The sequence below is a fragment of the Erigeron canadensis genome, chromosome 7, assembly GCF_010389155.1.
Source record: "Erigeron canadensis isolate Cc75 chromosome 7, C_canadensis_v1, whole genome shotgun sequence".
Lineage (NCBI taxonomy): Eukaryota > Viridiplantae > Streptophyta > Magnoliopsida > Asterales > Asteraceae > Erigeron > Erigeron canadensis.
In genome coordinates this window covers 3,447,633-3,474,506 of record NC_057767.1, presented here as the reverse complement: position 1 = coordinate 3,474,506, position 26,874 = coordinate 3,447,633, and the positions used below count along the sequence as shown (strand labels likewise).

General features: G+C 32.3%; 3 protein-coding genes across 3 annotated transcripts; 1 reads left to right on the top strand and 2 right to left on the bottom strand.

The window, feature by feature from the left end:
• Positions 1-150: 150 nt before the first annotated feature.
• LOC122608216 (putative receptor-like protein kinase At1g80870) lies at positions 151-2,852 on the bottom strand. Its single transcript, XM_043781303.1, has one exon. The coding sequence runs from the start codon at positions 2,494-2,496 to the stop codon at positions 472-474; it is 2,025 nt and encodes a 674-aa protein (XP_043637238.1). The 5' UTR covers positions 2,497-2,852; the 3' UTR covers positions 151-471.
• An 11,608-nt stretch (positions 2,853-14,460) lies between these two features.
• On the top strand, positions 14,461-18,085 carry LOC122607978 (putative cyclic nucleotide-gated ion channel 8). The gene is made up of 6 exons (XM_043781059.1): positions 14,461-14,997; positions 15,078-15,290; positions 15,769-16,073; positions 16,352-16,463; positions 16,749-16,985; positions 17,129-18,085. The coding sequence occupies exons 1-6, from the start codon at positions 14,461-14,463 to the stop codon at positions 17,849-17,851; spliced, it is 2,127 nt and encodes a 708-aa protein (XP_043636994.1). The 3' UTR covers positions 17,852-18,085.
• Positions 18,086-18,431: 346 nt separating this feature from the next.
• On the bottom strand, positions 18,432-25,919 carry LOC122607452 (protein LPA3). The gene is made up of 12 exons (XM_043780428.1): positions 25,482-25,919; positions 24,847-24,877; positions 24,669-24,761; positions 24,195-24,257; positions 23,901-24,012; positions 23,670-23,755; positions 21,487-21,545; positions 21,293-21,395; positions 21,135-21,195; positions 20,362-20,444; positions 19,885-19,965; positions 18,432-18,736 (listed from the first exon to the last, which is right to left on the bottom strand). Exons 1-12 carry the CDS (start codon positions 25,814-25,816, stop codon positions 18,677-18,679), a joined length of 1,167 nt encoding a protein of 388 aa, XP_043636363.1. The 5' UTR covers positions 25,817-25,919; the 3' UTR covers positions 18,432-18,676.
• Positions 25,920-26,874: the final 955 nt, after the last annotated feature.

The window sequence follows — 26,874 nt, the reverse complement described above, 5'->3', positions numbered from 1 at the left end:
GAACATGTAAAGTTTTAAAATGTTAATATAATAAATACATTTTTTTTTTAAAAAAAGATACAAAGTTAATAAAATGAATACATAAGATGGAATGAAAGAACGTATTGTCTCATACTCTCATTGTAATTCCAGCATTCCACTATGGCAAAGTGACAGCAACTCCTTTCTATGATTGAAGAATAACAATAGAAACAAAGAATGTAGGCAAAATACAACTAACCCATCTCTCATATGTAAGTATGTAGCTGCACAACCAAAAATACCAAAATAAACCTAAAACATTTGATCTAAACAAGCAAGCACCTAATTATATACAAATGCAATACTATCAGACATAACTATACCCAATCTCACATGAATTGTTTTTCACCTATCTGTAAACTTAACTTTTGTAATCCAATAGATAGATATATAAACATATTAACCTTTTAACTTGTTTTAAAAAAGTCTCAACTTACATTTTACCAAATTTTAATCAGCATTATTCTTCTTCTTCCTCTTCGATCTTGACCTTGCAGTCAATTTCGAAGGCGGTGAAGGAGAATACTCAAACGGAACAACGGGAAGCTCCATTTCGCCTTTCAAAATCTTGACAATGTCTCCAATATCTGGTCTCAACTCGGGCATTTTTTGTAAACAAGCAAGAGCCAAGTTCACACACAAACTTGCTTGCGTCTTGTTGTAATCGTCTTTTAGTTTCTCGTCAACTAGTTCCAACAAATCGCCTCCTTGCGCTAACTGCCTGCACCAACTTATCAAATTCGCCTTTTCAAGTTTCATCGGCGAAGACAGAACATGTAATGGTCTACGACCCGAAACAATAACAAGAATCAACACTCCAAAACTGTAGATATCAGCCTTCTCGACCAAGTATCCGCAACCACCATACTCTGGTGCCACATAACAAAGCGTCCCCCTCATACTCGTCGTGCTACTTAACTCGCGACTAAAAAGATCCCCACTGTGCATTTCAGCGTCGTTTTTTGAAGTCTTTCGGAAACTTAGTTCTGTTTTATGATCATTGCTGTTTCGTTTTCGTTTCTTTTGAAAGATCTTGAGTTTGAAAAATCGTCGTTTGATCTTCTTTTCGACTTTCTTTTTAGTCAGTTCATCAAGATGTTCTTCTTTCCACCATTCTTGCATTTTCCTATGTTGTTTCCATCCTCTATTCTCTTCATTATGACCACACACTTTGTTCTCATTGGCATTGTTCAACCTGTTTAACGAACTATTGAAATCGCGGGTTTCAGAGTTCTTATCGTCGTCCCAATCTGGATTCGCGGACGGGCAAATCTGACTCCCGATCCATTCTCGTACATAATCTTTCGAACTTAACTCACCACTTCCGTCTTGCTTCCACCACCAATCTTTCCCCCATTGCTTCTTACTAGTTTTTTGATAATCAGAACCATTTAAATTCACTTCCTTGACACAATCATTTTCTAAATTACGCCCAAAACCTTCATCGTAATTCGTAAACTTATTCTTAACCCACTCTTCACTACCACCATTTTCAACATAATTACCATTTGAAACCTCCTTACCTTTCTCATTTATAAACCCAAATCCTAACCCTAACCCCAACCCTGAACCTAACCCGGCCCGACTACATAAAACTTTACTACTAACGGGTGTGGATGATGAAGAAGCTTGTAAAGCAAGAGCAAAATCTACCTCATTACAGGTACTACTATCTTGGGGAGTCCCAATGGCCGGTGATTCAGTATCACCGGCCCTGGGCCCAGCAATAGTACCTGATAAATCTTGACTAAATAAATCAACCTCAAAATCCGGATCCATTTTAAACCTCGATAACCCGAAATCCGAGAGCTTCGCTCGGAATTCGGTATCTAGTAAAACATTACTAGGTTTCACATCTCCGTGAATCACGGGTGGGTCACATTCATTATGTAAAAACTCCAATGCTTTTGAAATGTCTAAAATAATATCAAATCTTTTTTTCCAACTTAACCCATAATCCGAAAACAATAATTCTTGTAAGCTTTTATTAGGCATATATTCATATACAACCAATCTTTTTCTTTTATAAATACAATATCCTAATAAAGAAACAACGAACTGCGAATCCAGTCCACCTAGGATTCGCAGTTCGGTTTGAAACTCTCGCTCGGGGTCAGATGATTCTGACTCCGAGTCAAGCAGTTTCACAGCAACTAACTTTCCGGTTTTCAGTATACCTCGGTATACTGTCCCGGACCCACCTTTACCAACATAGTTTTCTTCATGAAACCCATTTGTTGCAGAATTGAGCTCTTTGTAATCAAAACTACGCAGTTTTAATAAAATCGGACATGAATTATCAAGTGGGCTAGTTCGAGATGGGTGTATCAAAGTGTACCATAAGTAATAAAATAAATATGCAATTCCAAAAAGTATCAAAATGGAAGAAAAAATTGTGATTATGAGAAAAATGAAAGTAGTTTTGTGTTTTGTGTTATGTTGTTGTGGAAATGAATTAGGTTGTCTTGAAGGCATTGTTTGTGTGTGTGTTGATGTTTGTTGGGTGTGCACAAATGAGAAAAATTTTAAGAATATATTTGTAGCATAAATATATAGATATAGATATATAAAAAGGGTAATTAAAAGAAGTTATTTGGAAAGAATGAGTTTTTTTAATGGTTAGATGGGATATCCGGTGAACATTTCTGAACTAGGCATATATCGATATAGAAAGGTTAATTTTAGCATATATAGATATATAAAGGGTGTATGTAAATCTAGTTGTGTAAGGTTTTTTTGTGCAATTTTTTTTTTTTTTTTTTGTAATGTAGAAACTAGAAAGGTTTGGTTGGTATATGAGATGTTTGAAATGAAGAGAATGTGTAGTTGAGAAAGATTGTTTTGTTGGTGGAGGGAGATTAAGAGAGGTGGGGGCCATTTGGGTAATATATCTTTTGACTAAAGAGAAAGGAATTTGCAGGTAAAGAGAATGACTTTTTGGGGAGAGATGAAGAAAAACAATATATAAATAAAAATTGGAGGGAACATAGTGACAGATGGATTGCAGTACTAGTGGTTTTAATTTGTAGTGGATATTCTAGTTTAATTTCTTTTTGAATTTTTTTCAACTTTGAGTACACGTATTAAAATATTCCTCATGATTACAGAAATGATAATAATTTCATTTTTTTCAATCAATCTAACATTTGGTATTACAATATATGTAGCGGACCGTATAAGTCAATAATGTAATTTTATAGTAAAAACATCAAAATAAATAGCACGATTATCACATGTAATATGATTATGTAAACAATTTACTATTTTTCAAAACATAATTATTTTAACCGTCAAATAAAACAATTTATTGCATGTTATTTATAATTTTAAAGCCTATGAATAGTCAAACTTTTTTATTGAGAAGTGAAAACGGTTAAGTTAAATAAAATACCTTCTCACATCTTAATTTTTAATATATATCACCTAAAAATTAAAAATCACATGTTGATTTTAAAATATATTTAAAAGTTATGATATGAGAGAGATTTTCAGCTAGCTTGAATGTATAATAAGACCATCTTCAGTTTTTTTATATGTATATGATCAATATTGTTTTTTTTTTATATTTTGTATGTTGTTTGTTGTCATTAATTTTTTAATACCTTCATTTGGACTCACTTTCATTGAGAGTTTGTTCAAATGTGAAGTTGAAAATCGAATAAGAACCAAAAAATTTGATCCATGGTTTCCATTCCTACCCTAAATGGGTTTGAAGTTGAAGCAGACGTCCAGAGGTGTCTTTCTTGATGAAATGAAAGAAATGTCGTCCTATAATTCATAGTCATTAAGTGGAAATGAAAGAAATAGCATGGAAATGAAAGTAATTCGTCAAGCTATGAAAGAAGAGTTTCATTGATGGCCTTCTAGGAAATAGACATGAAGCCAATCTCTCATCTCTTCGGTGAGTGATCAATGCATAACCCTGGTCGGAAGAGAACTTTGTTCGAATTTATTATATAAACTTGTATAATGCATGCGCAACATGCGAGAGTAAATATATTTGTGATGTACGATAACTTTTTATGATGTTTCTTGTAAGTAATTTAGCAATTAAGAATAATGTAATTCGTTAATTTACCTTTTCTAAAACTTTAATAATTCATCGTAAACCAAATTATGAAATTGAGTTGGTCCTAGAAAAAAAAAAGAATTAATTTAGTTTCAAAATTCAATTTCTGTTTGTTCTATTAGATTTTATTCCATATATTGAGTACCCTGGTCCCTGGTTATGAATATCAACATTCCAAAAGTTTGACTAATTCATGATGCATCACTATGTTGTACTACAAAGCATAAATAAACAAAAAACCGTGTTGTATTTTAGAAGCGAGGATATCCATGTGAATGTGATGGATGAATGGTGACTGGTGTGGTCCTTTTACCGTATGGTTTTAGCTTTTGAGTTTGTTTTTTTTTCTTACAACAAATTTTAGTCTGTACAAAATTTATTACGTAATATAAAATTGTATCATGCAGGAATTGTTATAAATGATAAAATGTGTTATAAAAATATCACTTCTCTTATAATATAGTTACATTATTGATGTAAACAATAAATGTCATAAATCTTTCAAAAGGATATTTAAATTATCTAAAGAAGAGGTTGAGAAAATAATGTAGATATCATTCTACCACCAAATAATAATGAAAGTATTAACAGTTTGCGACCTACTGTATTTTGTTGAGGTTGCATTTTTTAATCCCTCTTTTGCATTTCATTTGGTTCGTGTTGCAACATTTTAAAATAGTTACGATTCTTAGTAATGCAATGAATTAATTAATTGAAAAGGAAAATCATATACTTTGCGAGATGTTACACAACAACATATTCTTGATCCCGAGGGTAAAAAAATTGGTTGCAAAATTTCAGTCAATTATTCGAGGGATAGGACACCTGACTTGTTAGTTGTTACCAACAACCAAACAATGGAAAAAAGACGACCTTATAGGACATATGATAATGATTCTCATTAAAATCATATATACCATTTATCTATATATAGTCTTTTGTAAACTTGTAAATGAATTTGTTTACGTTTTTCGTTCACATGTAAACAAATTGCTATATATAAGGTTTTGAAAAAAAAAATTTATCTAACAACCTATAATTTTATAATGATTCACATGTGAATAATTTAAAAAAAAAAAAAATGTTTTCTAATACATAATTTAAGAGTTTTTATAGTTTTTTAAAGAAAAAATAAAGTTCTCCTAAAAAAATCCTCGTACATATATTAATTGTATGATGAATATAATGAGGTATTGTGAATGCTATAAGGGCAAAGGGTGGAGTCGACTTATTTACTCGGTAAGTTGGTTTGACAAGCATCAGCTCTTTGGCTACCTTGAAGCATGTGTATTGGTAAACATTGGCAAGTTGGATCGGCTATATAAATCGACCACATTTGGTCGATCCTTGTGAACGTTGGGAGCGTGCTATGTGACCGTCTTTTTTTTGTTCTTGTGCCAAAAACCTTTTATCACCGGAAACCTTTTTTTTTGGGGGGGGGGGGGGGGGGGGGTTCGATTTTGAGGCTAATCCTATGGTTTTCTTGCCTTTTATTGCCGGAATCCATGTTAGAAAAACTTGTCGATACTCCTAACATACAATACCCTTATTCCAATGAGATCTGAAACCCCTTTTTGGGGTTTCCGGTAGTTGTCGGCCAGAAGCCCAGAAATGTTCACTTTTACGGCCAAATAGTTGTTTAGCTTTGGCAAGGGTGTAGTTGACACATTCATTGGCTACTTTTCTGGTGACCCCTTTTTTGGGGTTTCTGGTTTAATCGGTTTTTCGATGGCCCATTTTTTGGGGTTTCTGGTTTATTCGGTTTTCCGGTGACTCCTTTTTTGGGGTTTCTGGTTTAATCGTTGCTGCATGTGATCCGGTGACTCCTTTTTGGGGTTTCTGGCGGTGTTGTTTCGGTTTTCCGGTTACTCCTTTTTGGGGTTTCCGGTTTATACGGTTTTCCAGCGAGCCCTTTTTTTGGGTTTTCCGGTTAACTGCTGCTGCTTATTCTTGATTATATGTATATTTATTATATTTACATTACCGTTTATTGCATGTTTGTGATTAACTTGGTAGTGTTAGCTTAACGGTAGTGTTGCCGGATTTTTCCTTGGTAGTATTGCCGTCTTTTGTTCCATTAAAGCAATAGGTAGCCGGAAAAGTAGTTTTATGCCGATGATGATATCGTTGAACAATTAGGTTGTCGGTGTTACGTTAGATGGGCGATGATGATACAAAATGTTCGTAAAAAAGAGACATGGAAAATCCGGGACATATCTTGGCGAGGTAAACCTTCGGGTTGACAGCCATGACGTCTTCGACTTTCGAAATTCCCGACCCCAAAATTCTGAGTCCAGGTATCACTTGTTATTAAATACGGTCACTTTTTCATATTTTTTTCCCCCAACCTTTAATTTTTCCGGCATTGGCATTTTGACAAGTTTTGGTTATTTTTTTTGCACTACACCATGTGATTTTGCTACTTTTGGTTCTTTTTCGCTATTTTTTTGCAAAGACACGTTGCGACGTTTGATTGGCCGAAAACTAACAAATAACTAGTCAATTTGTTAAGTTGTGGCACTGCACCCTTGTCCTTAAGTGTAATACAATAATAACACATGATGCAATTGGTTGATAAAATAATTAAGTAATTTATATATTTCAACATATAAACTTTGTGGAAAGCAGAAGCTTTGGACTTCCATTAATATAACATTCTTCATGACTAAAAAATCATACCATAATTATGAAAACAATTAGGGTCAGTGGCATAAAAAATTCTGCTTAGCTAAATTGGTGTTATCAATGACTCAATGTAGTACCAGGACAATTTTGTCTTCTACAATTGATGTCAAAAGAATATCATGGGATCCTTTTTAGAGTGGTGGTATCCCCTTTTTTCCATTATACATCATCTTTCATTATTATGTTTTATTAAGATACTTTACATAAGTTTTACTATGAGTAAAACTGTGAAAGAATAGTCTTACGTCAGCGGCGGAACTTGAACGACGTTATTAAAGGGGTCAATTTTTTTTTGAGGTTTTAGGTTTTCTCTTTTCTACATCTATGTTTTGCTTCTGAGGGGTACAAAAACACATAAAAAAAATTTATTTACCCTTAAATAATATATAATTGCTAAATATGGTCCAAAATGTTGGAAGGACCAAAACCCCCTTTGGTCCTTCATATCTTCCGCCACTGCTTACGCGTACAAAAATCATAATCAACTACAACCAAGGTAATATATTGGTTACACATCCATGTTATTTCCAGAATAAATTTCATATCTAAAATCTTCATATAGTTAAACATCTCGAGAGTGGCTAAAGAATTGAAATACCCATGTTTTACATTTGAGTCTAAAGACTTGTCATTTCCGGTAACTAAAACATAAAAAATCTTGTCCTTTGATCCGTTTTACAGTTATCATTAATCATCTTGTTTAGTAATCTTTTTATCATTCATAATAGGTATGTTTTCGAAAGCTATATAAATATGTAATACTTGTATTATTATTAGTTTATTACCTTTTTACCATCTGTTTTACAGATTATTGCCTTAGTCATAAACAGTTAAATTCAAGATAAATTTACTAATACAACAAAATGGATTCTTATCGACCCATAAACATAATGCACTAGCCGATACAACACCGGTCATGCCAAAGGGTCTGGCTAACAAGTGCTTAGATCAATCGTAAGGTAACTATCTAGATGCTTCAGGAATAGCCAACAAAACACCATAGTAGGGCTTCTATTAAACTTGTCTTGCATCAACTACACATGAAGTGTTCAATTAACCAAATTTTATAATATAATAAATAGTATAATTGACATATACTGTTCAAAAAAGTGAAATGAATAAACCAAGAATGAATTTTAAAAGCATAAATCACAACTTTTCATTTAAAGGGTTAGTACTATATACTCCTATTGATTCGGCTTTTGAGTGTGGTTGATTTGTTGTCTAATCATTTTGGTTTTTCAAAATGAACTACCAAAGTTTTGGCACATTTGATTTGTGGGTTAAAATGGCTAAGAAAAAGGAACCCATTAAAAGCCAACAGCGTGGCTCCTTATACTTTTTTATAAAGCTTCTTTAATTTTGCATGAAAGGTACTAATACACAGAAGTATCAAAAGTTATCTTCAATTCTTCATCATTAGTTGCATCTAATTGACCATTTAATTGTAAGAACCAAAAACAAAATTTAAAACAATATATAAACCGACAAACAAGGAGGTTTTTTCTATTCAAGTTATCGATCTGCGAGAGAAATATATATCTATCGGTCTCACCGGGTTATTTTTTTTCCCACTATTTTCTAACTTTTATCCTAGTCACCCCAATATGTTTTATCATACAATGTTCGAGACCACTGATAAAGATAGCCAGTCACCTAATCATTATACCACTTTAAATATTGTTTATGGTTTTGAACTCTAAAATTTTAAAGTCTCTAAGTCCTTAAATATCAACCCATTTATCAATGATTGATAAAACTAAAGAGATTTCGTAATAATTTGATGATTTAAATTTATGGAAAATGTTATGTACTGCAAACATCAGTCTCCTGCTCTCACATTAATTTTCCAGGTGATGAAATAAAACTCAGCCTCCTCCCTGAATGTCAGGTGAAATAGCAGATAAACATTTGTTGTTAACAGCATATAAGACAACCCCTTAAATTTAAACACCAAATGACAATGATAACAAAGTTAGTTTGATAGTTCCATTTAGGACTAATTTATCTGTAAAAGCATACAATTGGGCAATCCCAATAATTAGATCCAGTTAGATATGCAGAAGTCCTATCATATGTGTATCGTTCCCCACCATACTGTAATACTATTTTGTTACATATATAGACTGCCCATGCTTCCTCTGTCAAACTAACCCATACCCCAAAAATGGATTAAACGTATATCCCCTCCATTCACAAATACGGAAATTTGTAGTAAACTAAATATTAGAAGAGACTCTAATCACTTACATATGGTTTCAGTTGTGTTAATTTAAAATCTGAGATCTAAAGAATGAACCAAGTCTTAAATAGAAAAAAAGAAGTTAAATCTCATAACAATCATTTACTATTGAAAAAAATATACTCTCTGTCTCTCTCCGTCCCATATTAAGTGTCATATTTTGACTTTTTGATTCTTTTTCTATCAACTTTAACCGTAAATGTTTTTGTTTATGTTATATAACAATTGATATAACATATATGAATAGATTGAGTTTTTAAATGTACTTTTCATTAATATAACTTTCATCAACTAATCTATAACACAAACAAAGATATTTATGGTCAAAGTCAGAAGAAAAAGACTCGACCAGTCAAAATAGGACAATTAAAATGGGACGGAGGGAGTACAAGAAATTTGTTATCACCTTATCGGTCATTTATCCATCAACGGGTCTCATGACAACATGATGGGTGTAAAATGACAAATGATAAATCATCTTAAAAGTTAGACTAAAAATTATCTTAAAACTACTCGTATAATAAGGTGTGAAATAGTTAGGAGAATTATTAGGCAATTAGTTTAGGTTCCATGTAAAATTATCCACTAATAATCATTCCTAATAATTCTCCTAATAATTATTAAGAGAATTATTAGGAGAATTATCTTAAAATTATTCACTAATAATCATTCTAATCTTGCTCTTGATTTTTCTACATGTCATCATCAAATAGTTAGAAAAATTATTAGGCTATTGGTTTAGGTCCCGTGTAAAATTTGTGGCACCTACGGTTGTCAATGGGTTGAACCAAGGTTGAATCACTTTTCATTTACGTGGTCACAAAGTTTGTACGGGTATAGGATGAACCTCCATTGTAACATATACTAGAACTAGATTATTGTCCCGCGTAATACGCGAGATCACATATTTAATTAGTGACAAGTTATCGTTTCACAATATCATACATTGACAACCATATATAAAAGATGTTGAAAATAGATTAATTAGTACCATGGTGCCAAAGTTGTAAATTAATTAGTATCTTGTTGTTAATGTATGTCTTTATATAGAAAAAAAAAACATAAAATTTCATGATTTTATGTTTCTATAAACAATTAGTAACACTTCAAATTATTGTGTCAAGTGATAGTTTGAAATTCAATATAAACAAATTTGTTTAGCGGAATATAAATAAAAGCTCTATATGGATTTGACTTCTCTTTAATTAGTGTAACCATATTAGTCATTTTTTACAATTTTCACGTAGTTTAATGTTTATATAAATATACATATAAAGAAAGTTTAACAAAACAAAAGTAGTTAGCATTTGAACCACTCATGTCTGAGATGAAACCCAGTATTATTGAAAACCCTCTTAATTATCCACTCATACAAACTTCGAAAGTGTGATTTATACCCTGATGGATTTTCTTAAGGTTTAAGACCTTGCCAGTAGCTCATCTTTTGAAAGTTTACTTTTTGTATTTATAGTTAACCTTTTGAAATTTTTAAAATTAGTTTCACATCAATATACATTGAGGTTTCGGATTATGTATTTATAGTTAAATTTTTAGAAATTTTCAAAATATTTTTTTAAAATCATGGTTGAATTTTATTATTAATATAATAATATTTGAAACAAATATTGGATTTATGTAACAAATTTAAAAACTAAAATATTTAGGAAATTAAAATCTTAAACTTTTAATATTTACTTTAATTAACATAACTTATGTAAAAGCTAATTATAATACAATAATTAAGATTTGAAAGTTCATAATATAATCTTATAAGAGACCCTAAATTTCAACTTCTAGATTTATTAGGAAAAACATATAATTAATAACTTATTAAAAAGTGTCAAGTAATAAGTTTTTCAATTTGATAGGATCAACAACATAAGCAAATATTAATTAAATGAAATAAAATATTTCAATTGGTTAATAATTATTTAAGAAAGTCGTATTTTTGTATATATAAAAGTAAAATTATATTTTCTGTATATTACGCGAGACAATATAAATAAGCGAAATAAACACAATAAGTTTTAAGAATAACATATTTATTAGTTATAGATAAAACATGTTAAAATACAATTGTATTGTTATTTAAAGTTTTATTTGCATCAAAAATGGCTAGTGAGATATATAAATTTTGGTATAATGACAATGTAATGTTAATACATCTAATACTGGTGAATATAATAATATTCAAAATTGCTCTTTAGTGTAGCTGTTTTCTATAATATGGTTGTTATATATTTGTATAATGACGATATAAAAGTAAATATAAACAAAACACTTTATCTACTATGATTAAATTTCAAACCAACTCATTTAGGTGGGTTGGCCACCATGACATCATTGAGAGTCTGTTGTCTTGAAGGACACATGTTCAATTCTTGTCGTGGATAAGACTGATAATGATAGCTAATCATCGATGCAAAAAAACTCAACATTGAGGTTTCGTAGGTACCAATTCGGTACACAGGATCAAAGGGTTCCCTTCGATCTACCCTGTGATTTAAATGAAATTTCAAAAAACATATTATCTTCTTATTTATATAAAATCAAATACTCGATTATAAATCTTAAACTACATTATGTATCTATTTAATAAAATAACATATTTATTTTATGTGTTTTGTTCAAATAATCTAACTTTCAATAATAAATTAGACAATCTAACTTCCATATTTTTGTGTTTTGTTCTAGTATTTTTTCGTATTTTATAACTCTTTTTTTAATTTTTTTTTTCTTGTAATATTTTGTCAAAATATAAAAGGTAATTGTTCTTGTATTGAAATTTAAATATGCGTACGAAATTAAACTAAGTTAATAAAAAAATTAAGGCTTGTAATGAAAAATTCAAACTCATTATGTTTTTATAATTATATATCATGTATTCAATCTCTCTATGTAAATAAGAGATGATAATTTCATAGGTGACATTTTTAGTTTTTTTGTCACATTAGATTTTTAATGAAGTGCCATATTTTCCATTTAAATTGTTATATCTATGTTGCCATGTACAATCTTTATCATCAATTTTGATCATAATCATTAATCATAATCCTAATCATTAATATTTAATTTTCCATTTTATAAATAAGTACAAAGATTATATACATTATACTACTTTTTTTTTAATTAATTCAATGATAATTATCTTTTATCAAATAAGATTGTTTATTATATTATGTTTATTTTTTGAAAAGTATTTATTATATTATATTTAATAATTATATATCATGAGAAAGACTTTTATGATTTAAATATTTATGTTTCATTAGTCTTGCTTTTATACTTGGCGTATATAATATATTCATAAACTATAATTTTATTTTATTTTATCAGTCGTAATCTGATAGTACTTTACCATAGCTATGAATAATAATGTAACTATCAATTATTGTTTTTATATTTATGTTCTCAATTATCCCGCACAACATACGAGTTTAATCTAGTATCTAGTATATATAGTGAATGACATGTTTTTTCTTTTATTAATAAATTAATAGTTATCTATATTAGTTAAATAATAGTCGAATAATCTAAAAGACCTTTAATGTATATAGTATAATTGTAAACGATTTGATAACTTAATAATACGGTTACAATATAAACTCATACATGCATGAGTATATATATTAGTTCATTATGTTTACACATTACACTGATCGATTGATCTATGGCTTCCTAGGTATATACATACTTTATTAAATATACAAAATTTAATTATTTCAAATACAAGGACTAAAATTGTGTTTTCTTAATATTAGTGATTAAATATTAATGATGGAAACTGTAAATTAGTGATGAAAAACAAAAAAAGTGTAAATTATCCAAAGTAGATGGACTAATGTTGTGTTTACTTAATATTAAATTTGGTAATGGTACTATTATTTAGATCTAAGGGTTATAATCAAAAGTTTGAACTTATCTAACGGTCCTTGTTTCTCCATAAAAGAATTTAGCATCTTGTTATATATATATTGGTAGATAGTACCATTGCAATGTATGATGGTCGATTATTTTTTCAATTTCAAATTATAATGTAAATCAAATTTAAAAGTAAAACTCATGGTGTCCGCCTGTTGGTTTCGTCAAATGCTGGTTTTGGGTTATATAACACATCGACATAATTGTGTTTTCTATATGTTAATATGAAACTAATTAACTACATTGATTTTCATTTGATAAGGTTGATAGAAAATAATAATTTTGCTTTTTTTAAATATTGTATATAGTATAATATAGATAACAATCAACGTCTTAAATATAGTTTCAACCGGATATTTCTATCAAATGTTTTTTTTATTTGAGTAAAAAGGTTGGACGCAAGTAAAAGTTATTTTGTTGTTTTTCCAAAAAAAAATTATAAATTACTTGTAAATGTTGAGATGTTTAACATACATACTCGTATTTTTTAAATGAGTCTGTGCTTGAGAATTCTTTTAATGATAGATTACCAAATTTAACCCCTCAACAATAAACCTTACACCTGAAATCCGTAAGGGAAACCCCCACCATAAGTGGAATTTATATTGTCAAATGAATATTGAATTATTTTGCCAATATATTTGGCAAATAATATGTAAACTCTACACTTTCCCGCCACAAGGGTAGTGGACCAACGGCTAACCTTTTTTATCGCTCAATGGACCGATTAAAAACACCTCTACATTTTATCAGCCATTTTCCCCCTTTTTTTCAGGCCAAAATTTCCCCCCAAATTAGACTCTCATCAAAATCTTGCGCGTGCAAAACACCATTTTTCGTCTCGTTTATTTGATACTGATCCTTATCGAACCAAAGAAAAAACCCATGGCAAGAAGCTTACAAATTTAAGGTATATTGATTCCGGAAATTTGATATGTACTTTTCTTTACGTGTTTGTATGTCGTTTTTTTTATAAAAAAAAAAAAAATTGATAATGGATCTATGTTCGTTTATGTATAGATACTATTATACAATATAATTTGAATTTATACAACAATGCATATCGTTTAAATGTTTATTATATCTTCGGCTGAATTCATGATTAATAATACAGGGCAATGTGAATTCGTGATTTATAAGTTGGCGTTCATCGTATGGTCTTAGAATTCTGCATTTAATTTGTATTTAACGGATGTTACCAAGATTTCATGGTGGTATCGTTGTTGGGTAGAAACGTCTTGAACGTTTCCCTATTAAGGATTGGACCTTCGTTCTCCCATCTTCATTTCACAAAGCGTTTGATTAATGTTACAAGACAACATAGGTGACCAGGTAGAGAGCATCTATTTTGCAAGGTATAAATAAACCGGAAAATAATTTGACAAGTATCTTGTATTATTTTTTCGGTGTGATTCATTAACTTGTTAAAAGTGAGACACTTTCATTCTAAACTTTCGATTTACTTTTGAATTTAGGTTGAATAATCTTGAATTGAATTGTATATTCATCAAGTACTAGCAAGATGAAGAGATTTGGGTTCAATGTAGAAGGAGCGAACAATACTGGTCCTCCACGTCCTACTGCATCCAAGTCGATAAAGTTAGGAATGAGAAGAGGTGGGGAAGGACTAATAAACTTTGGGCAAAGTTTAAAAACTGGAGTGACGCGTGCAGTGTTCTCGGAAGATCTCAAAGTGTCCGAGAAAAAAATAATCGATCCTCAAGACAAGAATCTTCTGATATGGAACAAGTTTTTGGTCTTATCTTGCATTCTTGCAGTATATGTGGATCCTTTATTTTTTTACATCCCAGTTTATAATAACAAAGAGAATTGCTTAAAAATACATAGAAGTTTAGCACACTCTATCACAACTGTGAGGACCATAGTTGATATAATCTACATTATCCGCATTGGTCTCCAGTTTCGTACAGCATATATTGCACCATCGTCTCGTGTGTTTGGGCGTGGTGAACTTGTAATAGATCCTGCACAAATAGCAAGGCGATATGTGCAACGTTATTTTTTAGTTGACCTTCTATCTGTGCTACCGTTACCACAGGTTGAGGTTTATAGTTTTCACTCTTTATCTATCTTATTGATTTTTATAATTTAGTGACATCAGTTGATGGTTTTGTGCAGGTTGTAGTTTGGAGATTTCTTCATAAATCAAATGGTTCGGGTGTGATGGGTACGAAAAAGATTTTACTGTGGATTGTAATTGTGCAGTACATTCCTAGGTCCTTCCGTATCCTGCCATTGTTTTCAGAGCTCAAAAAGACTGTGGGTGTCATTACTGAAACAGCTTGGGCTGGTGCAGCATATTATTTGGTTTGGTTTGTTCTTGCTGGACATGTAAGTTTTAATTTTTTAGTTCCGGGCTACAAAAGAGAATGAGTAGATTATGATTAGCCAAAATAGTTAATTACGACAGTGATAATCTAAATTCTTTAAAAAAAAAAAACAATCGAGGAGGTTGTGTGCACAAAAAAAGGGATTTAAGTGTAGTAATTTGTTTGAGCTGTTCGAAAACTTGACCCGTACCCGTTTTAGCTATAAAATTTTGGACCATCTGATCAGTTTGGGATGAGAGACAACCCAAATCGGCTATTGATAAGTGGGTGGTTAAATTTGACACTTCTACCTGCTACATTAGTATTTAGTATAGGTTCTTCAAGAATTCTTTATATCTATAAAATCTATCATCAATAAAATGGGAAAGAGCTATGTATCATTAGTCTAGTTGAAAGGATACCAACTCTAGATACAGTCTATGCATGCTGAGTTTTACTTTGATGTTGAAATATCTGATTAAAAGTGATATAAAAAACAGATTTTCGGGGCATTCTGGTATCTATTAGCTGTAGAGCGTAAAAGTTCATGTTGGGAGCAAGCTTGTATCAAGGAAAATAAGTGTGAAGTAGAATATCTTTACTGCGGACATCAGAAGACAGACGGGTATAAAGCCTGGGCTCAAATAAGTAAAGCCACTCTTGATGAACATTGTGTTGAATCTGAGGCCTATGGAGAATTTGATTACGGGATCTACTTACAAGCCGTGCAGTCTCAAGTTGATTCATCTGAACAATTTATATCTAAATACTGCTACTGTTTATGGTGGGGCTTAAGAAACTTGAGGTATTTTAGTTTTAATGCTTAAAACAGACAGTCTTACAATTTTGATGCTATTTCAGGATTTTCAGCACCTATGATGTTTTGTGTAGGTGGTAATAGGGATGTTCAGTGGGTTGGGTAATGGGTCTATTATTATTAATTAAATGGGTTAGCCTAAATTGGAACCTCTAACACTGTATTATATCTTCAAACAAGTCAAATTTGTAAACTATAAATTCTTAATTTCACTGGCATGTTAGTCTTTCCAGTTCACTCGTTTTTGATTTTTCATAATCGTGCAGTACACTCGGCCAGGGACTAGAAACCAGCACCTATGCTAAAGAAATCATTTTCTCAATCATAATCGCAATTTCTGGGCTCATTCTCTTTGCTCTTCTCATCGGCAACATGCAGGTTAGAAAGTGATGCCAATTCTTTAGTCAAAATGAGTAGAGGTGGTAATATCGACCGTTCACTTATTAAATGTGTCTATTCATGATATGCTTATCTCTAACGGGTCAAACAAGTAGAGTAAAGAAAAGTAGATAAAAAGATAGGTCAAATTAGAGGAAAGGCTTCTTAATGTACAGTAATATTCAATGCATAAGATCTTCTAAATCATGTTTTTTAGTAACTGGTCTATATAAAAAGATTTATATTTTGGTAATCACAACACATTATATTGTTTTTTTTTAATAGACCTATCTCCAATCACTTTCGGTTCGCCTAGAGGAGATGAGGATCAAAAGGAGAGACTCCGAACAATGGATGCATCATAGGTTACTTCCTCAGGAGCTTAAAGAAAGAGTACGGCGTTATGATCAGTACAAATGGGTGGAAACAAGAGGCGTGGATGAAGAGAGCTTGGTCCAGAGTCTACCTAAAGATCTAAGGAGGGATATCAAGAGACACCTTTGTTTGAATTTAGTCAAAAGGGTACGTAACTGACTATTTTAAGAATTTAAGATTACTTTAAGGGATTTCATTTTGACCCACTTGAACTTATAGACAACCCAAACGCCACATATATACCTACTCTGTGGATCATAGCAAACAATCATTCCTGTTAACCTTTGCAGGTGCCACTGTTTGCAAATATGGATGAACGATTACTTGATGCCATATGTGAGCGCCTAAAACCAAGTCTCTACACAGAAAACACGTACGTACTAAGAGAAGAAGACCCTGTTGATGAAATGTTGTTCATTATCCGTGGCAGATTAGAAAGTGTCACTACGGATGGTGGCAGAAGTGGGTTCTTCAACCGTGGTTTCTTAAAAGAAGGCGATTTTTGTGGTGAAGAGCTTCTAACCTGGGCTTTGGATCCAAAATCAGCAGCTAATCTGCCACCATCTACTCGAACAGTAAAAGCATTAACAGAAGTAGAAGCATTCGCATTAATTGCAGATGAAGTGAAGTTCATCACAAGTCAGTTCAGGCGTCTTCACAGTCGACAAGTTCAACACACATTCAGATTTTATTCACAGCAATGGAGAACATGGGCTGCAAGCTTTATACAAGCCGCATGGAGAAGGTATTCCAGGAGGAAGCTCATAGAACTTCATCGGCTGGAGGAAGAAGAAGACGATGAGGATTATCAGGATTATTCTGCAGATGAGGATGATGATGATGTAAATGAAGAAAGTGCGTTGATTAAAGGGCGTGCCTCATCGTTTGGTGCAACAATGTACGCATCAAGGTTTGCTGCTAATGCTATGAGACGAGTTCAGAGGAGACGTGGTATGTCCACAGGGTTTATTAGTCTTCAAAAGCCCTCTGAGCCGGATTTTACAGTGGAATGAGATGATCAATTTTTTTGTTCTACTTGTGGATAGAAATTTACATGTAAGTTAACAGATTTTTGACTTGGTGTGAATTATGTATGTTGTACCTGTTTTTTGATGTAGTATAGGACGACCCTGAAACATCAACGGCAGCTAATTGAATCTGTGAGAGTGAGGAAATATGTACATATACCGCTGCGTTTTTTATAGCTAAAACTTGAAGAGTAACCAATGTTGTTTAAGACTCTTGTTACGAGGAAAGTCGGTAATGATTATGGATCATCTCAGGGTTTCTATAAATGAATGTACTATATTATGTAAGTTGGATTGAGTTTTCATAATTCATGATTTGTGGACATTTCTGATTTCACATGATATTCTTTATATATAACCTGACTTAAAACCAAGATGATCTCAAACTTTCAAAGATGATTGATTTCAAGTCCTTATAAAAGATTTGAAGCATAATGAATAGCTAGACACTTCCCTTCTGAAGGCTATTTCTAGATCCGTATCCCAGGAGATCAATATTATAATACCCAATCAACTCACAGATAGTCCAATGCTTTCCTAGCATATTATACATCAAGGTGAACCATTTGATAGAACTTTTACTATCTTGGCATAATATAGATTATTCATATACATATGTTCTCACTATGACCTATAGGAGGTGTTTTGACAGAAATGAAAGATGAAAAAACTATAGAAAATAATAAAAGGAAAAATTGTGTACTGATATACATGTGAAAATGCTAAGAAATTATCATGACTAGGCCAGTTCACCACCATGCCTCTTGAAACGATCTCTTTCATTTTCCTTGTGTTTTTATTGGGCTCAATTCAGTTACGCCATGCTGAATATAGCTCTAATTCAACATCTTCCTCCCACCATGTTGCAGTCTGCAGAAGAATGGAAGGAATTATATAAATGTAACAAATTAGTAGATCCGGGAACCCATAGCGGGGTATTGGCTGTACAAACTTATCATTGCAGAAAAGAAAGTTGGTAGAGCCTGCAGTCATAACTGGGTCTTGGGTTATACTTTTGGATAAAAATTAAAGCCTTACCAAAATTAGAAATAAGTGAAATGAACCAAATTGGTCAATTTGGTCAAAGGTTGCTCAAATTGTTCAAAGCGCATGAAGCCTTATGAATTGTTGTAAGAAAATGTTGGTTGTTACAAAAACAGTATCATTTTTTTAATCATATCCAATAAATTATTTATTAACATTCAAAAACACTAAAGACGAACACGTGATTGTGGGTTTGCCTGATCTGACCCGATCCGTCTTGACCATCTCTAAAAGTATCTTTTACCCGTTACTTAACCTGCCTGGATTGCCATTATGTCACCTCTAAGGTTTAGATACGCTCTACAATAGCATAAAGATAGCAAATTTCTTCTAAAAAGAAAAAATCATGGTACGCACAAGCTTGGTGTCGGTTTGTCCCTTAGCACAAGTGCTTATAAAGACAGGGGGAGAGGGTTGGGTAAAAGATGTATTCGCTCTCTCCCAAGAAACTTGCAAATTTGACATTTAAAAAAATGTTTGGATATGTGTCAAACGACTAAAATACCCTTCAACAGAACTAAAACTAATATCTTGTGGATCACAGGTTTATAAGTCATTATGTCCATGATGGGCAGGAGAATAACTTAGCCTGGAAACTATCTAACCTAAAAAAATATTGAAAGTTTTCATAAGGTGGATGGCATAAATTGAATCTGTTAAAATGCCTTGCCATTTAACACACACACACACACAAAAATAAAAAATAAATAAAAAAGAGATTTTGTGGATTACTATAGAAAATAATAATTTGTAAACTGATGATGATGGGAAATGACTATTATAGTCTGAAACCTTTTAGAAAATCAGAAGGGTGGTTCAACACAGCCAAAAACAGACTTTAGCCATCAACTCATTTTTAATGATGATAATGGGCAATGAATAATTTAGCCAGTAAACCTTCTGGGATACTAAATATGACCATTTCATCGGGTGAAAAGAACAAATTAACAAAATAAGTTAACAGGAAAGCAGACCTTGTATCCTCTGCGAAGGAATTCAAGTTGGCTTCCTTGTTCCTCCTTCAGTCCAAGGACCCGCAATAGTTCTTCCTTGGTCTGCACAAGTCAAACAACTGTGTCAACAAATCCAAGTTGTGATAGAAGGGTATTCTCTTTTTGGCAGTTAACATTCTTTTAGTTAGCAGTTAGTAGTGTTGTTCGTAGTATAAGTAGGTGCTAAACTGCTAATAAACCCATGTTGTGCCAGAAGCATATTTTTTTTTTGTATAAATAGGTGCATGTGCGTGCTGTTAGAAAGCAAAGCTATCAGTTAAAGTTTCCTTCTGTTCTGTAACTTAAAATTTGTGTTCATCAATAGATGTTTGGAAATTTTGTTAAGATTCTGCGATTTTTATTTCAATATTTTGTTTTGTTTTGTAATACAATACTCAAAAGAATGTCTGATAACTCACATGTTCTAAATTTAGAAAATGAGACACAACACATGCTTACCTCGTTAAGAGTGAAGCGGGTTTCACTTTCTGCAACACAAGCAAACGAATTGTCCGATTGCTTAAGCATCACCTGCCAAGGCCCTGCGTTATGTTTTCAAATTAGGGATATGCCGATATGGTAAAACCAAGGTAGCTAGATTATGTTAGGATTCATAGGTAACACAATCTCATTTTATGCATTTGTAAAAATGACTTGTTTTTGACCCATTACCCAAGAGCTACCCCGTCCATCATGCCACCTCTAATTGAAATTATAAACAAAAATCCCCAAATATGGGGTTTTCAGGTGCGAAGGAGGAAGGGGGCAAGTAAAACTTTATCATATGAAAGGAACTATGTTAAAAGATCACATCGAAAAAATGGTCAAAAGAATGACAGATGATGTTTGAATCACAATTTCACAATTTCAAGAAAGACATACGATATCTTATCTGAATAAACTTGATAAACAAAACTTTTAAAACAAGTTATAATCTGGTTTATGGTATCAGGCTCCAAAGATAACTAACCAGCTCAGACCAACACTTTCCAAGAGGATTTAGTTATGCATTAATATTAACACTCCCATAAAAATAGATCTTGCTGTCATACGATTGGACAGCTATGTGACATATAAAAAAATAACCATTAGTATTGAAGTTCTTACAAACTTCTATTTCATTAAAAAAAATAACAGGGTGCGAACCCCTCGGTGGCTCCGTTACTATTAAAATATCACATGGAAAAATACCAACAGATGACATGTGAGGCATTAGTTTGCAAAATTCTTACCGGGATATTGACGAAATAGTGCCCCTGTGTAATTCAAGATATATGGTGCTACTGCCACTGTCTTGCATTTTAAAGTAAAAAGTCTATCAAAGTAATGTCAAATAAAATGAAAAGAAATGTAAACCAAATAGATATAATCATAAGAGCAGAAGAGGTACCTTAGAATAATCTCTTATTCGAATATAAAAAACCGGAACAAATTGAGAAAGAAATCGGTAATGTAAATCTTTGGGCGGAAAACCAAAAAGTCCAAGATCAGCTCTGCCAATTCCAATAGAAACAAGTACGTTAAAGAAGGTAGAATTAATGACATGTAGATATTTATCTATAATAGGGATTTAATCAAGGTTACCGCAATGTCTCAAGCTCCAGATTAAATAAAAGGGCAGGTGTTGATGCACCAAATGTTTCCTGCATGGCATGCAAGAAATGAACAAGAACTTGACGACAATTCTGGAGTAAGTAGAGGTCGCAATTTCTACCAATTTACAAGTGTATTGATCAATTTAAACTATATTGTAAATTTTATTCTAGCATGGCAAACAAGAATAAGAACAACCAACTTAAAGGGAAATGATCAAGGGGGTCACAGGTTACCCAAAGTGTACATACAACACACTAAGCCTCTAAATAGCTTTATGTATTTAAATTATTCAGCCAAAAATGTTTTAATAACCAAAATCAGCTACTTAATTGATTATAACAATTTAAGTTTTTTGCAACATCAGCGTCTTGGTTCACCCTGATCCATTTCGACCTGTATTAGCTGTTTGGGCCTATCACCATGATCCACCCATTTGGCTATTTCCAGAGGAAGAATAATCTAGCAAGGAGGTCAACAGTAAGTAACTATTTAAACAACCAAGTGGCCTTTGACCCAATTGTGTCAAACCAACATTTCAATTATCATAACCTCAAGGTTAGTGCTTGGAGACTCATACAGGGACAGACTTATCTCCCCAGAGGCATTTTCTTCTGAAACTTTGTAGTTAAAAGATACAGTGTAAATGGAGTGCATCTTTATGAAAATTTGTTAACGCTAGAGTGTGTGAGGTTGCAAATTTGCTACTTCTAACTAAAAACACATGGGTGACTAAATATAAGGATTTTCTGTCTAATACACACACACACACACACAAGCCTTTCTTAATCATTTTGTATGGGCAATTTCCCCAAAATCATAATAGATATTATGTTACATAGAGCAACATGGATCACTTTGCAGTTTCATAAAAAAAAGAATACACATCACAAACATATGGCTAATCTGCAAAGTTTTGAACTGCCAAACGTTTCATATCCACATGGGAAGACCCAAAAATAAAATACACAACCATACCATAGCTAAATCTCATATACTCAATTAGTCTCCATATAGAGTAAGCTCTTAGTTTTTTGATCTAAGGATATGTTGTTAACACTAAAAGCACTTGAATTAGATATTTTATCTACTAATTTACTACCCTTATAAACACTGCCCCACCTTTGTTGAATAACATAAAAGTTTGATATGCGAATAACCCATTTTACCCTCATCCCTACCAGCCAAATGAATGTTTTAAATAAGATCCTATTTTTGGGTAAGTCAATGTCCAATTCAATACCCTTTTTACACCTTAAAAGTAAACAAAGCTAATCGTAAGGTATAGGTAATTGATGTAAAGGGGTAGTGGAGATATTTTGAATAAAATAAGGAACTGATGGTGTAATTTAATCAATAAGGGTAGTTTGGTAAAATCGTATATCCCAAAATTGTGATTTTCAACAGGGGGTTGTAATCATTTTACAGAAGTATAGATAGAGATATAGAAGTGTATAGATATAGAAGTATATATATACAAGTATAGATTAGGATCAATTTAAACCTAAACAAATTCCTATTTTAAATAATCATTTATCTTTTTATAAATAGTTTAAAACTACATACTAACAGCCTAAAAGTACATTAAAAATTGTATGCATCTCTCTTTTACCGACTCATAGTAACATCAATTAAATCGAGAAAGTACTAGAATTTGTTGTCACCACTGCATTGCACGGGTATAATGCGTACAAAATAATTATTGTCAGTCCTTGTAGTACTGGACACATGAAACTATACCAGATTAGACAAGAACTCGATGACAAAAAAGGAGAGAGTAAGGACAGAGATTAGAGATGATATAGGCAGTTTGGGTAATGAGCAGAAACAGGTTAGCTTAAAAAGGGTAAATCTTAATATTGGTAGGGTTGGGCTGGACAGCAAACTATTCTTGTACCTATACATTCTTGAGCTCTATAGATAGTTACTTTATGAATTATGATCACAAAACATGTGATAATAACATACTAGTTTTACTTTTATAGAAGCAATTTCAAAGGCTGTAAGCATTTACACACACTTCAGTTCACTTTCAACTAATCAATTCATTTGACCCATTGCATTTTTAACCAACTTTTTATAGTTCACACCTTTGACACATTAAAGATAAAATATAACATGAATCAACACATATCTAGATAAGGATAATCAATATAAAAGATATTACACCCTACCAAATATATCTCGATGGTAGCAAGTTCACGGGTGCTGCAACTGATGAATACAAAAAGAGTTGGTGGTGTGTCAGACTCCCACCTCCCTGTGTTCATAGAACGTGTCAATTATGAAAATAAGAATTAAGTCAAAGGTTGTTAATCAGTAATAGAGTCATTAAACACTCACAAGTATATATTTCTACATAATAAAAGTTCTCACATTTTAATGTACGCTTTCATAGGACTAACCTTCATTTTCATCATCAAAATCAAAATCAAGTGTGTTCCTTACAGACCTAAAGAAGGAAGCAACAGGACCAGTGGGAATATCATCCAAAGAACCAATAGTGATCCCATCAATCTAGAAGAAAAGCACGAACATTTGATTACGTGCAATTGTTGCAATTGCTTTTTGTTCTTTAAACATATTCAGTGAGAGAGTTTACATATGATTTCTATTTTATAATGCTACTAAATATATTAACTGCAGCATGTGCAAATAAATACTGAGAGGAGAAAGGACTAATTAGTTTACTCAATTACCAAGTCGATAGCTGATTTGAATATTTCTGAAGCTCTACGCTGTTCGGGCTTGTCAGGGAACACCTGCATCAAATAATAAGTTTGGCAAACACATATCTTAGACAGCTGACTTTGAGGTGGCAATTTAGACTCTTCACATATGAACATGTTTCTCAATAAAGGGTCAATTGTAAAATACTAAAAAATAGCTTGAAAGGAATGGGGTTCAGATTTCGTAGTGTGTTCTTAATGCAAAAACTTCTTATATATCCTTTTAGCCAAGAGTTAGGTTACCATTAAAATGATACCATTCTTTTAATCAATATATGGCATATTGGTTATGTGTAAAATCTAACAGATGAGGACATAAAGTGTTTTAGGCCCAACCAAAACAAAAATTACCCATTTTGAACTGTTACCCAACCAGCCCATTCTTGCACCCCTACTAGAGGTATCCAATGAAGAATAACATCTTTAAAACAAGTGCAGTCTTACAATGCAAGCTCGTGTATCCCTTTTCTCTTGAAGCTTCCTAACAACAGCCAACGCAAGTTGAACATTGGCATCACTAAACTCATCTGAAGATCCCTTCACAATTCATATAAGGAAGCTGTTTTACTTAAAAAGGAAAAAACTTTCATTCAACAGAACCAGCAAGAAAGCATGAAGATACCTTATATGAAGAAATACTGGTAGGCAAAGGCCTGTTAACATGAAAGTACCCAAAAAGAAACAAAGTAAGCATGAGTTTTATCAAAATAACAAAAACTGAATAGGGAGCCGATTACAATAATAGAGTATTCTATGCTAATGATCAAGTCATTGTTTCTTCAAAATCTGAGCGCACATTCATACAAGTACAATTAACAAAAGACTGATTATGTTTATTGTAACCCAACCGGCCCCATGCCCTAAAAGTTTGTCGGCCGAAAGAGCTTATTCCTGCGCATTCAAAATATACAGCTTTTTTCGGAAAATATACTACAAACACAAAGTTAAGTATGCAATATGCCATAAACAGATATACAGATACTTTGTAACATAGGTTGATTAGCAATTCTATCATATATGGGCTTTTCTGACCTTATAATTTCTACGGTAATATCTACGTATACGTATGTATGTATGTATGTATGCCTGACATAATAGTCAATCTAATTCAATATCCACAATCACATTTTCCATAAACATATCTAAAAATCACTTATCCTTCTAACAATTTCAATCGAAAAAAAAAAACAAGAATGCCCACAAAGTGTTTGACAAAATGCTTGAAAGAGAGAGAGAAAAAGAAGGGAGGAGAATTACGGAAAATCGATTTCGAGCCGAGTTTTACCATCATCAAGAGCACATGCCAAAGAATTAGCAGCATCAGTGACAAGAACTTCATATGATTTTGGTTTGTAAACTGAGACTCCAAGTTTTCTTGAATTTTTTTGAGTAGAAGAAGAAGAAACAGCTTCATTGTTGTTGTTATTTGTTGTGCATTTTATGGAGAATTTTTGGGAAAATGGTGAAGAATTGAAGTGGGTGTGAAGTGGGAAAATAGAGATATTGTGAATGTAAGTAATGAAATGGTTTTTCAGAGTGTGAGAATGAAGAGAAATTGAAGAAGAAGAGGAAGAAGAAATAGAGATTGACATTTTTTTTTAAGGAGAGGAAGAAAGCAGAGGGGAATTTGAGGTGGATATGGAGGGAGTAGTGATAACAGTCCCAGGTGTGATGATTCTAGGAGAGAAATAAAAAAAGAAGGTTTTTTTAATATTTTATTTATGTTAATGTTTATATCTAACAGAGTTGAGTGCAAAAATCCTCTTGTAGTTTGTCTTTTTGATAGTTTTCATTTTCGCCGTTAATTTTTAGTAAAATCATTCCTATGGGTTGCATTCCGTCTTTGTTATTATAACTTTGTCATTAACTTTTTCACATGCAAGTCACACGCAGGGCATTTTTTGTTTTTGACCTATCTTCATCTTCCCCAACTAACATCGTCATGAGTCTTTTAGAATTAAGTGCAAGAATGATCCATGTGGGTTTATTTTTGCGATTTTCATCCCCGTTGTTAACAAACCCATGAGAACTTTTCAACTTCAACTTGGATTTGAAAATAAATTAGGTTTTGGACATAAATTTGAGTTAAAATAGAGATTATCTCGGGTCTTCATATGTAGATATTTGCATTTGAAGGTGATGGGTTAGATCCTTATATGTAGGTATATATAATTTGATTCGAGTTTGTTTTGTTTTTGAATTAAATTTTTGTTTCAGCGTAGAAAATGAAAAGTTCTCTTGGATTTGTTAACGACAAGAATAAAAACTGCAAAAACGAGGGACGATTTTTGCTCTTAACTCCAGAAAACTCATTACGTGTGTGTTGTTTGAGGAAGATGAAGATAAATAAAAAAAAAACATAAATGTTTCTCACATGCAAGACATCTAAGGGACAAAATGCAAACTATAAAGACGATTTTGGCCAAAATTTAACGAAAAGGATGAAAATTGACAAACCACAATAACGATTTTTGCACCTAACTCGATTAAATATGAAGTTATGAAAAGCTCAACGAGAGACCATTTCGAAACACTATTTCAATCTTTTAACGGTTTAGCGGTTGATTTTTTGGGGTAATGAAATTAATAGGCTAGTACATATGGGCCTGTTACGTTGAGATATGATGGGCTCATTTGGCTGTGCCGCTGT